We start from the raw sequence: 14,254 nt of genomic DNA, 5'->3' as shown, positions 1-14,254 counted from the left end.
TAGAAGGCAGTGTCCCCGTAACTGCAAACTGCTGCTGTTAATCTGCTCATCCACACAGGGCACACGGAGAGGCTATTGGATGGTCCAAGTGCTGCCCAATTTTTATTGCCACAGGTCTCAGATGACGGCAATGCTCACAAGGGGTGGACCAGTGAGCCAGTTTTGCAGGTTATCCTGAGCAAGAGGCAGTTGTTCTCTTCAGCACCCTACCCCTTTCTATTTGATCGGCGCTGCACTAGTAAAATCCTGGGGAATAAACCAAACACCCAACCTGATGCATTGTGGGTATAAAGTTACATCTGCAAAAAAGGGGGCTAAACTGAAAATCAATCATCATCTAATCTAATCTATCTCCATACAATCTATCTATCTATCTATCTATCTATCTATCTATCTCCATTCGTATCTAGCTCGCTAGCTGTGTTTATATCTCACTCATCACCATGATAGCTATCCCTATAAACTCAGACCAGCCCATCCATGTCATGTCTTCAGAGACATTATGTGACATAGGCCATGCAAATGTTTTTAGGGCCAGGATTTCGGCATGCTGGCATTACTCAGGAGCGATCGAGCTCGGAGTGGGCCCCGTTATTTATCACACAATAATCTGACATTTGCAAATGGTACTTTAACAGAACCAGTGCCAACTCTCGCATACAAAGTGCCTGGAAATATCACCACAGTGTATGGAGAATTTCGCAAGCACAAGCCTGAGGAAAAAAGACTTTTCGCTGCTTCTACAAACTTTCTTCTTAACCAGTACGTCAGAGCTCTACTGAAATCAGAATGCTGGGGCCGTGTATTAATTCAGATCTAAAGCACAGGAATAAGTAAGCGTCCAGGTGAATCAAACATCTCTTAAGCGATTTACTGCTCCTGTTTGTATTCCAGGTGTGTCTACCTTCCCCAACTGAGATCTCAGAAATCATAGAAAGAAAAGGAGTACTTGTGGCACCTTAGAGACTAACAAATTTATTAGAGTATAAGCTTTTGTGAGTTACAGCTCACTTCATCGGATGCATCCGATGAAGTGAGCTGTAACTCACAAAAGCTTATACTCTAATAAATTTGTTAGTCTCTAAGGTGCCACAAGTACTCCTTTTCTTTTTGCGAATACAGACTAACACGGCTGCTACTCTGAAAGAAATCATAGAGACATTGGCTGTAAGGGACCTTAAGAGCTCATCCAGTCCAGCCCCCTGCATTGAGTCAGGAGCAAGTAAACCCAGACCATCCCTGACCGGTGTTTGTCCAACTTGTGCTTAAAAACCTCCAGTGATGGGGAGTCCACAACCTCCCTACATGATCAATTCCAGAGCTCAACTCTCCTTAGAACGTTTCTGCTGATATCCACCCTAGATCTCCTTTATGGTGAACTGAGCAGATTCCTTCTTGTCCTATCCTCGGCACACACAGAGAACCCTTGATCACCATTCCCTTTATGACAACCTTGTACATATTTGAAGACTATCAGTCCCCCCCTTCTCTTCTCTAGACTAATGCCCAGTTCATTCACTCTTTCCTTTCCAATTTGTCCACATCTTTCCTAACGTGTGGCATCTAAAATTGGACGCCGTAGTCCAGCTGAAGTCTCACTAGTGCCAAGCAGAGCTCGACAATGGCAGCCTCCGTTTTACATATGACGCTCCTGTCAATACACCCCAAAACAACATTTGCCTTTTTTGCAACAGCATCACAGTGTTGACTCATGTTCAAGTTGGGATCCACTGTAACCGCAGGTTCTTTTGAGCAGTCCTACGACCTAGCCAGTGAGCCCCCATTTTGTAGCTGCACATTTGATGTGGCCTTCCTAAGTGTCGTCCTTTGCACTTGTCTTTATTGACTTCCATCTTGCTGGATTCAGACCGGCTCTTCAATGTATCAAGAGCGTTTTGAATTCAAATCCTGTCCTCCAAAGGGCTTGCAACTCCTCCCAGCTTGGTGTCATCCACCAATTTCAGAAGTGTACATTCTAGTCCATTCCCCCAAGTCATTTAAGAAAAGATTGACCCCTGTGGGACCCCCACTTGGCCCATCCTCCCAGTCTGACAGTGAACTACTCACAACTACTCACTGGTTTCTCAACAGCTGCACACCCACCTTACAGTCATTTCACCTAGACCCCATTTCCCTACTTTGCTGTTTGCGATTGGAAGCCCACACATAAGAGACGGTTTCTGCCCAGAAGAGCTTACAGTAAAAACGAAGGGAGGGAGAGGGAACTGAGGCCCAGAGTGATGGGGTGGTTTGCCTCTGGTTACAGGGGGAGTCTGCCACAGAGCTGGCAACTGAACCCACATCTACAGGGTCCTACTCCCGTGCCTAGACTGCAAGGCCATCCTCTCTCTGTGTCTCACTTTACCTGGAGGAGCTCAGCTGTGTCGCGTGACGCCTCATTCCGAGCTCACCTGCTCTTTGCAGTCGGCCCACTTCCAGGCAAGGTCTCTTTACAGATGCCCCGGGGATCCCCCTCAACCCACAGACAAACACCCAAACGCTGCACGGGCAGGCTACGGGCTGGGGCTGCTCCCCTGGGGCAGCATTGGGTCCCATCTGTGGAGGACTGAGCTGCTCCGAGGGCCAGATCCTCTCCCCAGTAAAGTCCCCAGGCAGCTGGGCCGTGGACATCAGTGCAGCTAGGATCAGTAGTGGCAAGCAATGCCTCCTAGTCCTCCCAGCCCTTTGGGGTGGTTGGGTGCCAGGCCATGAAAGGAACAAGCCCGTCCATACCACGGATGCTAGTAGCTTGGGCTGGACACCCCTTGTGTGCCCTGCTCTGTCCTCAGGGCTTACCCGTCTCTCTGGGCTGCCACATCTCAGGCACTGTCTAACCCCGCACCCAGCACGATCTTTCCCTGCTGCTGCAGCAGGTCTCAGGTGCTTTCTAGCTCTCTCAATCCCAGCTTCTGGGCCAGTGCATTTCAGAGGCATCCTAGAGCCTCATCTGCCCCCAGATCTCCCCGCTCCCTAGCTCTCCCCCCGACCAGGATCCTCCAGCAAGAGGTGCTGGACTCCTACAAGTGCTCAGAATGGCCATACTGTGCTTAGGACATCTGTCTGATCCCCCGGAGGCAGGTGGCTGTGCCCCGTGTCTGGGGAAGCCCTTCTCCCTGGCTGGTGCTCCCTCGATAAGGAAACCTGCAATCCCTCACGAGGCAGAGGTACCTTCAGCGTGTCCCCCTTGCGAAAGGGCAGCTCGTCCTTCTCCGTTGCCTGGAAGCTGTACAAAGCCACAGACTCCATCCTGCGCCAGAGCAGCCGGTCCCCCTTGGCTCCCCGGCTCGACAGGGCTCCCGGCAGCCAGTCCCTGTCTCTTGCCTGCTGCACCTGCCCTTGCCACCGGTGTGAAGCAGGGGTGCAAGGATGCAGCTGCAGAAGGGAGGGGCCACACTGGCCCAGAAAGACCTGGGGGCTGTTCCGAGCGACGCTCAGGAAGAGGCGATGAAGCCCTTGGCTTCCTGTTTCTCGGCTTGGCCTTGCAGGCAGGCATTGCTGCTTTGATTTTTTTATTTTCTTTTGTTTGTTAGTTGAGTGAGAGATTCTTCCTGGTGAGAAATCAGGCAGGAAGCCACTTGGCTGTTGTTGGGCGGGCCGGGGAAGGATCCCGGTCTCTGGCGGGAAAGGGAGAGGTTACATGGAAACTGATGCCCCTGAAGACAGGGAGATGGGGAACATGTTCTGGGGAGGAGAGTGTGGGCAGAGAATGGGGCTGGGAGTCAGGACTTCTGGGTCCCTTTCCTGATTATCCTGCTGCCTCAGAGGCTGAGATAAAGCACATTGAATTCAAGGGAAAGATACAGATTAATGTGATTGGGCACTGAAACAGCTCAGTATGCAGCTACCCACCGGACAGCCATTTGACTGATCTGTGCCTCAGTTTACCGTTCTGTAAAGTCGGGTGATAGCAATGAGCTACAGTCCCTCACAGGAGGGTGGCTCCAAGTTTGTAAAGTGCTTTGAGATCCTCAGACGAAAGCTTTTAGAGATGGGCCGGGTGTTACTAACAATGGGCCCTGTCACAGGGTGGCTGGGCCTTTAAGGGGAGATGGACCCCCCTCGGCTCCCCCGGTCGGGAAATCAGGTCAGTGACTCAATCATGGAGCGGCCTGGGTAGAGGAATTGCAGAGTGACCGCAAGGCTTCTGCAGGAAAGATCCTGAGACGCTGGGTTCCAGCTAGGCAGGGCAGGGAGAGGCCTGCTAAAGCAAGGAATTGATTTAAACGTTGTAGACTTTATTTGGGGGATTTTGACTTTTCTTTTGACCTTTGATGGGAATCAGCCCAGACCCTAAGGATGGGTGTTGGGAACAGAGCGAAACCTGGGTTTGAAGTTGATTGAGGAACCCTACAGCGGGCTGCTGCAGAGCCACCCCTGGCCATGAGGGGACGCTGTTGAAAGCAGTGACCCGTTTTACAGCTCCTATGCAAAGCACATTCAAAACCAGGGAAAGACTTAATGTTCTGAGAACAGAAGCAGCCAGTGCCTTCTAGAAGAGAACTTGTTGGAGGCAGAGCAAAACATCAATGTCTCACATGCTGCGATGTGGAGCATGTTAGAAATGCACAGACATTAGTTTCCAAATTTTTTTTTCATTTCAATGTGTAGCCCTAAGTTTGCAGTCACAAAGTTTTTTACATTCTATTTCCTTAGTTTATGTAACTTCTGTTGCCTGTGTGAAAAAAGGCCATGAGGTGACATAGGAAACAATAAAAGTTTGTTATTACTGATAACAATAATAAGTTACGGCAGCATCTGGAGGACTCAAACTTCTGTACCCGGAAAGATAATGAAGTAAATAATTAAGCAATCAATTTGCAAACACCTAGAAGATAATGAGATGATAAATTACAGTCAGCATGGATTTGTCAAGAACAAATCGTGTCAAACCAACCTGATAGCTTTCTTTGACAGCTTTCCTTCCTAACTGTCGGAGTGGTTAAGCACTGAAATAAATTGCCTAGGGAGGTTGTGGAATCTCCATCATTGGGGATTTTTAAGAGCAGGCTAGACATATACCTGTCAAGGATGGTCTAGATAATACTTAGTCCTGCCTTGAGTGCAGGGGACTGGACTGGATGACCTCTCGAGGTCCCTTCCAGTTCTATGATTCTATGGTTCTATGAGATCAGGACTAGGGGCGTCAGCGATCAAGGTTTTCCCAGGATTGTCCCTTTTTCGAGGCAGCTGTGCCGGAGTCTGTAATGGTGCTTAGTACACACTGCCAGCTGCCCAGTTTTGGGACTCAGGATCATTCTGGATGTCCCATAGTTTTGGATCTCAGAGGTGGCATGGCAGCCCTAGTCGTGTGTTAGGTGCTGTATAAACACACTCACATAATCTGGCGGAGCCTGCTTCCACTGAAGTCAGTGGCAGAACTCTCATTGACGTCAATGGGGCAGGATCAGGCCCATTGTGAGACAGTCTCTGCCCACAAGAATTTACAATCTATGCAGTCAAAACAAAGGGTGGGAAAATGTTTGGGATCAGCGTGCCAGGGGGTGACAGGACCTCAGAGGATATGGGAAATGAGCCCCAATATTAAGAGGACTGCAAATCCAATACAGAAAGGACTGAGTCACTCACAGCCAGTCATTTATTCTCTGAGTTTTTCTTCTTTATTCTGCTAGTGGATGGGGCAGGGCAGATGGCAGTTTCCTCCCATTTAGTCAATTTCTACTTGGATCTTTTACCTTGGGAAGCAGTTGTCATTGTTTGTCATTTGATCTCTCTTGGCTTGCTTGTGATTGGCTAGACAAACCAAATGGTACTTTTTTCTGTTCCCTGATTGGATGAGGGCACGAGGGTAACTGTATTTGCCAAGCAGAAAAATTCATGCCCAGTGAACCCAGGCAGCAGGAGCAACCTCAGAGTCTTGGGAAATGCTCCCTATGCCCTGCCCTGCTGCACAGGATGGGTACGGAGCTGGGCCCCGAGCTGAAGCCTGGGCAAGCTGCAGGGGATTGGCTGAGACCCCCTGAGTGGGTGCATGGAATTTGGGGGAGAAGGGGGTTGCTGGGGTGCTGCTGGACGGAGAGACACTCAGCCTTGCTGGCAGTCTCTCAGGGAGGAAGGACACAATATTTACCTCTTGTTTTCTCCTTGTCTGGCACCATCCCAGGAAGCACTTCCTGCAAACAGTGGGAAAATTCACTTGGGGCCAGGATAAAGGGAAGCGAGGGAGATCAGCAAGGCATCGGGCCGGACGATGATGGCATCTCCTGGGACAGAAGATGTGACGCTGAAGAATGATGAGTCAGGGTGAAGGTAAATACCCTGTATGCTCCAGCCCCTGCCCTCTGGGCCCAAGAGAATCAGACTGTGCATTTCCCCGGCTCCTGCTGCCTGAGGAGCTCAGAGCCTGGTCACCAGATGCCTTGAGGGTTAGGGCAGGGTTACAATCCCCATTTTGCAGACGGGGAAACTGAGGCACTGAGCGACTTGCCCAAAGCTGCAGAGAAAATCAGGAGCTGAATGTGGGCTTTTCTGCTTCCCACCCCTGAGCTGAGTCATGCCCACTCTTCTATGTTTCCTCATCTGGCTGCTGCCCGTATCACCCCCGGCATCACCCCAGTGATGGGCAGCCCAGGGCTGGAATCGCAGGGCAGGTTGTGGGTGCGGGAGGGAGGCATTGGCAAGGCTAGAGGGGAGGGGAGGAAGCTTGCATTACCTGCTTGTGCCTTCACTCTCCAGGGTTGGGAATCTCCTGGCAGCTTAGCTAGAAGGCTTCTTTTGGGGTCAGCCCTCACCTAGAGGCCACAAAGGTCCCTTGTTCTAGCTTAGGGTGCCCAGCACCAGAGCTTAAAACCCTGGCTTTAGCACTGATCCCTTTGCTCCAGTCTAGAGGCTTCAGATCATCCACAGGCTTTGCTGGGACCGGAGTCTCCAGCTCCCCTCTATCAGCCTTGAGCTAAGTGCCATACAAGGCTCCTCAAGGCTATGATGCAATTGTCCTGCTGCTCTTATCAGCCATGACCAGGGGTCAAAGGAAGCACCTGGAGCAGGCCAAGAGGGTGAGGGACAGGCAGGGTGTAATATGGGGCGAGGGAGGCCAAGGTGATCCTAATCACACTCCACAGTCCCTTGTAGCCAAAATCCGGCAGCAGGGGGACGTGCAGTGTTTGTGGCAGGTCTGAGCCGAGTACAGCAGGGACTGGGACACGGCCCAAGCAAGCCAACGGAGGGGGAAAGACAACGAGGAGAGAAGCACGTGGACGAAAACATTCCTGGGTCAAAGGGACGGATACTGGAACTCAGGCAGCTTGTTGTGAATCACTCTGAGGGATGATGGGGGGCTGGGAAAGCCGTGTTAACGGAGGCTGCTCGAGGGGTGATGTGGGGGCTGGCTGGGAAGGTCATGTTAACAGAGGTTGCTCATAAACTCGGCTCTTTATCTGTGGAAGAGAAAGTGGAAGGATCAGATAGGGAAGGTCAGAGCCAGGCTGCTCAGCCTGGGAGGAGAAGCGGGTGTGCGGAGTTGCCCTATGGGCTCCCCGGGTTAGCCAATATTTGGGGCCTTGCTGGGTTGTTTCCGTTAGGAGGACAAATTGCAGATGGAGCCAGGTCTCTTCTTGGGTCCAGTCCTGTTTATTTACAAATCCAGTCCTGCTTCTCAGAACACACCAACCGCGGCCGGCAGTTTCCTGGCTCAGAAGCCCCACGCCTGCCCCTACCGGGCCTTCCGGGAGACTGGCTTAAAAATTATGAGATATTAAAAAACAATGAATGTCATTTGCCTTCCACTGCAGGGCCTGGAGGGGTCACGGCTTCACGCTTCCCTCTGCAGCCCCGAAGGCTGGGAAGGTACTTCTGAAAAGCTGAGATTCTTACCAAGTCACACGGCTCCAGCCGGGGAGGCTGTGGGAAAAGCACCACATATTGCGAAACTCGTGGTACAACCACAGGAGTTGGCAATGCCGCATTATCGCGGAGCCTGACCTTCCCGTCCCACTCTGTAACGCTGTGGACTTACTCCTGATCTACACCAGTGTAAGAATCTGGCCCACGGTGGCATTTAGGGCTCTAATGGGCTAGCCAGCATGCCAGTGAACGATGTCGATGCACTGTAGTGTTGTATGATTTGCGCTGTACAGCCGTGGTCGGGATCTGCCACGGCTGGCGGGTTTGGACCTGTCCTGACGTGACCTGGAACTGGAATTTTTCTGGTTCTCATCCCCAGCGGTCGCAGCAGGTCGGTGCTGGGCTCAGACGCATTCAGCAAATGTGCTTGTTTGTAGTGAAACCGCTTCCTGCGGTAGCAAGAGGCATTCCAGGCAACAGCCTGAATACCGGGACGGGGGGCCTGCAATCACTCTGAAGCGTGGGCTGGGCTTTCACACTGTCACCAGATCTGGCTCACTTGGTACAGTGTAAAACGCTGCCGGTCCGTTTACAAGCTGTACACCGCACAGGCAGGACTGGGAGAGGCGGGAGGCTGCTACCCTCTGCTGGTTCTTGGACCGCAGTGCAGCATCGTTTGTCCTTACGCTGTGGCTGGGACACAGAGAGGCTGCTGAACCAAATCTGCCCTCAGCCAAATCTGGCGTGTTACAGGGTAAAATGCCTGTGTGGGACAGGAGTCTGTAGATGCTGTCCAGCCATCCTATTTTAGGCCTTTCGGGGGGGGGGTCTTTTCCATCCTGCTTTGTTTGGATCCAAGTGGAAGAGGGGTCTCCCAGGGCAGCTGGTTGGCCTTCGGAGCAGATGACCCTACCAACATAATAACAGGTTTCAGAGTAGCAGCCGTGTTAGTCTGTATTCGCAAACTCCCCTCTGTTTTTTCCACCAAATGCATCCAATGAAGTGAGCTGTAGCTCACGAAAGCTTATGCTCTAATAAATTTGTTAGTCTCTAAGGTGCCACAAGTACTCCTTACATAATAACAGGTTTCAGAGTAGCAGCCATGTTAGCCTGTATCCGCAAAAAGAAAAGGAGGACTTGTGGCACCTTAGAGATTAACAAATTTATTAGAGCATAAGCTTTCGTGAGCTATAGCTCAATGCATCCGATGAAGTGAGCTGTAGCTCACAAAAGCTTATGCTCTAATAAATTTGTTAGTCTCAAAGGTGCCACAAGTCCTCCTTTTCTTCCTACCAACATAGAGCGCGCTGGATGAGAGAGAGACTGGGACCTGTCTTGGTAGAAGATGCATCTCTTCATTCAATGTGAATTCAAACTATTTGGTGTTTCCGATCGTTGGGAGACGCTTCATCTGAACGACCTCTAACTTCTTTCCAATCTTGACAGCAAGGGGCCGTGTTTCAGTCGCGCAGATCAGGATCCCAACCGCTGAAGCCTGGCACAGCCTCCACTTCCTTTCTCTCCTCAGCGGGGCATGTGGTGTGCGAAAGACGTTCTTGATGACGTTTCCCATTCGCAGCGCCGGCTTTGCGTTCCTTCTCGCTGCCACCCAACTTCTCCACAACAGAGTCGACGTCGGGGACACCCCTGACAATTTCGACTGAGCGATTTCGCCCGCTAAGATGCTGGCAGCGGGTTCTAAGTCGTCCACCAGAAGAATTTGGGGTTTACCTCATTTAACTTTCAGGCCAGCTTTTGCCACTTAACTTTCCAGGGCTTTAAGCGCCGCAGCCCAATCGTACAGGAGGCACAACCCTACTGCCAAGAGTCATGGGTATAATGAACTCCCCTTAGAACAGACGGGGTCCTGGTCTGTAACTGGCGCTCCCAGCTGCTCTGATAATACAGATAATTAAAATAATAACACAGAGAGGAGCAGTTCTGATTCCATCCACTAGAGGACAGTGGCATCCATACAGTTAATTTAATTAGCCAGTTAATTTAATTAGCCTCTTACAGTTTGTATGGCAACTTCCACCTTCTCTGTATGTGTATGTATATATCTTCTTACTATATGTTCCATTCTATGCATCCGATGAAGTGAGCTGTAGCCCATGAAAGCTTATGCCCTAATAAATGTGTTAGTCTCTAAGGTGCCACAAGTCCTCCTGTCCTTTTAGCCAGTTCAGAATGTCACAAAACAGCCAGGGAATTACCCACCCCGGCTCCCCCTCTCTCTTGCTTAGGTTTATATCTAGCACCCAGGAGCAGCCCTGGCACTGCCAGCACATGCAAAGTCCTATTGCAGAAGGAAAACCCGACCCAGGCCAAAGACAATAGGCGAAAGCTGCTGCAGCCAGGCTCCCTCTCCCCTGTGGCTCTGGACAAGGGTGTGCGGAGAGCCCAATACCCAGACTCTGCCCAGGGTGAGCCAGGGAGAGTGGGGCAGAGGAGGGCGTATTTGGAGGTGGCAGTTGTTGGTTTTGTCACCGGGGGCAGCCAGCATTTGAAAAAAGTGGTGGAATGAATGTGCTAAGCATTGTCTGTCTCATACAAGACCAAAACTGAAAAGTTCTACTCAAGATTTAGTCGGGGGCGCCACCCCCACCCCACTATACAAATCCCAAACCCCCCTCGGAGAGGGAGGGTGGCCCCCATGGCTAGGGCTGCATCAGATGAAAAGGAATGAAGTTGATACAATTCCCACACAAAAAGAAAAAGAGTACTTGTGGCACCTTAGAGACTAACAAATTTATTAGAGCATAAGCTTTCGTGAGCTACAGCTCACTTCATCGGATGCATCCAATGAAGTGAGCTGTAGCTCACGAAATCTTATGCTCTAATAAATTTGTTAGTCTCTAAGGTGCCACAAGTACTCCTTTTCTTTTTGCGAATACAGACTAACACGGCTGCTACTCTGAAACCTGAATTCCCAAACAGATTCCTTGGAACAGCTCCCAGAGCTTGTCTCTCCCGGGTGAGTGAGTGAGTCCCCCATGTGTCCTGAGGCCCATGCCCCTCAAGTGCACATTCCCACCATGGGAATCCCCCAGTTCCCTCCAGTAACAACTGGTACTTGTGCTGTGACCCTGCACCCGCTCTTTGCAGCTGGCCCCGTCAATCCTGAGAGTGCCCTGTGGGTCTGCACTGAAATGAGGCTGTGCACCCCAGAGGGCAGTGGGGTGATCTGGGCTCTCTGATCACTGATCTGCCACTCGGTGGTCAATCGGTGATGGTAAATCCCCACTCCCGCCCTGGGGCATGAACACCCTGTGCCGTCTGAACAGCTTTCACTTCAGATGGACCGAATCCGGAGGCCTTGACTCAGTCCTCACTCGGGCAAACCTCCCATTGAGATCCAGGGGGTGGGAGCTCTGATGTTGATCTGAACAGAGCCCTTTAATGGGCTCCCTAGCTTTGTTTGCGTGGCCCTGCGTTGCTGCCCTAAAGCCTGGAAAGTCAGGAAACGCCCCCCCACCCCGTCAGCCCAGCCATGTACATTCTTGCTGCTGGACATCCCAGCCCCGTTTTCATTTCACCATCCTGGCCTCTGATTTCACATGGACGCGAAGACAATGGAGACATTGGCTTGTACACGTCGTGTGTGGGTTCTCCCTGCCAGTGCCCACGGAGCAGCTCGCAGGGGCTTTTCCCTTGGGGGTTTCCACCTTCCTCTGCAGCAAGGGGGTGTGGTTCATAGGCTGGGGCAATCAGGGAATTTCTCACCCCCTCAATTCCCTGCCATTGCAGGGGCCTGGCAGGCTGCTGGCACCTTGGACTCGCCTGTTCTGTGCTGGTGGCTCCTGACAGTTTGGTCTCCTGAGGCTAATGTCAGGGGGCTCCGTACAGGGGTCTCGGGGTGAAACATAACAGCCTGTGCTACACAGGAGGGCAGACCCTGCCCATGCTCCACCCCGAGGCCCCACCCTCACTCTGCCTCTCCCCCAAAGCCAGCGGGGGCTCAGCTCGGGGCTCGGGCCAGCCGGCAGCCTCTCTGCCTCTCCCCCAAAGCCAGCGGGGGCTCAGCTCGGGGCTCGGGCTAGCCCGCAGCCTCTCTGCCTATCCCCCAAAGCCAGCGGGGGGCAGCTTGGGCAACCAGGGCAGGCCTGGGCTGGTCAGCGTCTTGGGGCCACAATGGGGGGTGTATGTGTGTCTCAGGGCTACTCTGACTCCGGTGGATGATGGGGGGCGGGGCCTCGGGCAGAGGGGACTAGCCTCCCTGAACAGGGGGGCTCACCCGCTGCCCAAGAGGTCAGACTAGATCATCTAGTGGCCCATTCTGGCCTGAAACCTTATGAACTAAGAAAGCACCTTGCTTCCTCCCACTTGCTTTTTTCATACTAGCTAGAGATGGAAGAGGCTTCATGCCTCCCCTTGTCCATTGCTCGGTCAGTGCCTGGCTGTCGACTGTAGTTCTTCTTTAGATTCACCTGCTGATTCATCTGCCTCCTACCCCTGGGCTGATATTGCTACACACCGGGAGAAGAGTGCAGTAAAGCAGTGACCGAGGCACAGAAAGGAAATGACTGTCCCAGCAGTCCAGTGCTCTGTACATTGGTCTTGTGGTTTGTTGGTTAAGGACTCAGGAGATCTGGAGTCATTTCCTGCGTGTGACAGGAGGCAAGTCACTTCATTGCTTCTTCTTTGAGCCCAAGGAGCAGTGGTTGAAAGGCCATGCTGTTATCCCCATTTTACAGATGGGGAAACTGAGGCAGCGAGAGAATAAGTGACGTGCCGAGGTCACGCAGGGAGTCTGCAGCAGAGAATTGAAATGAACAGGCATCCCCAGAGCCCCAATCCAGTGCCTAACCCACAAGACCATCCTTCCTCTCTCCCAGAGACTTTGCTGGATAGCTCCAGCTAACGGTAATTGCTGTAAAATGGAGCCTGAGAGCAATCAGCAGGGCCATTCGGTGCCTGCCGCCTGGTGTCACATTCCTGTGAGACTGCAGGATGATTCACATGCTGAAACATGGTAATAACTGGTAGCCTGGCCTATGTGACTGGCTCAGTTTCAGTACATTTCCCGCAGCTCCTGTCCGTCAGGGCCCTCTGCGCAATCGTTCTCCGGTGTGGAAGTCTGCACCCTTCGCTCAAGTGAGAGCGACCCAGTCCTGCTGGGAGACTTGCTGAGTCTGAAAGTGGACGAAGGGTCCGGGGGCGGGTCTGGGACTTGGGAGGCCAGCGCTTAATTCCCTGCTCAGCCACAGAGCCTCCGTGTCACCTTGGGAGAGTCACTTAGTGCTTCAGTTCCCGTCTGTCCAGCGGGGATAAAAGCTCTGCCTCTTGGGGGTGCTGTGATGGTACATGTGTAACTCACTCACCTTCTGGCTGTGGTGGTGTGTCCCATCTGGTGGCACCGGGACCACTTAGAGAGATTGAGTCTGCTCTTCAGCCTCAGCTAACAGCCAGCTGGCTTTTAGCTCATGCGGTAAAGGCTCATGCACTAAGCTCCAGCGGCCCCAGGTTTGTTCCCGCCTGCCGACGCCTGAGGCCTGTTGGTGTTACACCTGCACTGGCGCTGATGAGGGGTCAGATTCTGTGGTAATGGGGCCGTCAGGTAGGTGGCAGCAGGTCAGATTCCTCATGTTCTCCCTTCGGGATCTTTGCTTGCAGTGCTTGCTTGCAACCGCTGAGCGAGGCGCTCAGCCATTCGGGAATGGGATACGCAGGAGGGCAGCTGCCCCATGGCGCAATGAGACAGAACCTAACTGGATGAGGAGCTGGCAAGTTACAGAGCCCATCTGCCCCAGCTCTCCAGAGGTATTTTTGGCTCGCCTGCAAACAGCCCAGGGAATGACTCATTCAGCAAAGTTAAGATCAATTAATGCTGACATTTAGCTGGCAGCTCAGAGAGGGGGTGGGGGTGTGTGGAGGGGGATGGGAGCAGGCACAGATGAGGGTGCGCTGAGCCTGCTCACATCTAGGGAAGGCTGGGGTGCAAGCTGTGAAGTTCGGATCTAGATTCGGATCAAACTTTGCCATAGTTCGGGGGTAAAGTGGGGTGTGGAGCTAGGGTTCTGGTTTGGACTCATTTCTTAGCATAGGCCCTGTCCACACTATACAGGTGTTCCTTTTGCAGAAGTTGTTCCTAACTTTTATGGTCCCAATGAGATGGGCTCCTGCTCTGCCATTCTGATGGGTTTGATTTTGCAGAAACTACTCTGGTTTGTGCCCAAGTCAGAAGCATTCATCCAAACTCCCCCGACAATGGCTGTTTGGACACAGGGAACCCAAGTCAGGGGGAAGAATATCCTCACAAGCCCCAGGGCACTTCCATCTCGTCCGTCTCCCCTCTACAAGTTTCAGACGCATCCACCAAAATGTCTCTTTGGCTGGCTAGCTGGGGAAGGCCAGTGCACTCAGGGTTAAAACCGTGGCCAGGTTTACACTACACACCTAGATGGGTACAACTGTGAAAAATCCACACCCCTGAGTAACGTAGTTACATCGA

General features: G+C 52.2%; 1 protein-coding gene across 2 annotated transcripts in view; it reads right to left on the bottom strand.

The window, feature by feature from the left end:
* LOC119862958 (GRB2 related adaptor protein) overlaps positions 1-3,456 on the bottom strand; it is a 41,199-nt gene extending 37,743 nt beyond the window's left edge. Inside the window, exon 1 of one of the 2 annotated variants that reach the window (XM_043493575.1) lies at positions 3,169-3,456. In XM_043493575.1, the coding sequence (XP_043349510.1) occupies positions 3,169-3,246 (78 nt within the window). In that variant the 5' untranslated portion in view covers positions 3,247-3,456. The remainder of the gene's footprint in view (positions 1-3,168) is intronic. The other variant, XM_038420521.2, reaches the window with a different exon arrangement.
* Between the last annotated feature and the right edge of the window lie 10,798 nt (positions 3,457-14,254).

The sequence above is a fragment of the Dermochelys coriacea genome, chromosome 10 (genome assembly GCF_009764565.3).
Source record: "Dermochelys coriacea isolate rDerCor1 chromosome 10, rDerCor1.pri.v4, whole genome shotgun sequence".
Classification (NCBI taxonomy): Eukaryota; Metazoa; Chordata; order Testudines; family Dermochelyidae; genus Dermochelys; species Dermochelys coriacea.
The sequence above is the reverse complement of the archived record's forward strand: the minus strand, read 5'-3'. Positions and strand labels throughout refer to the sequence as shown.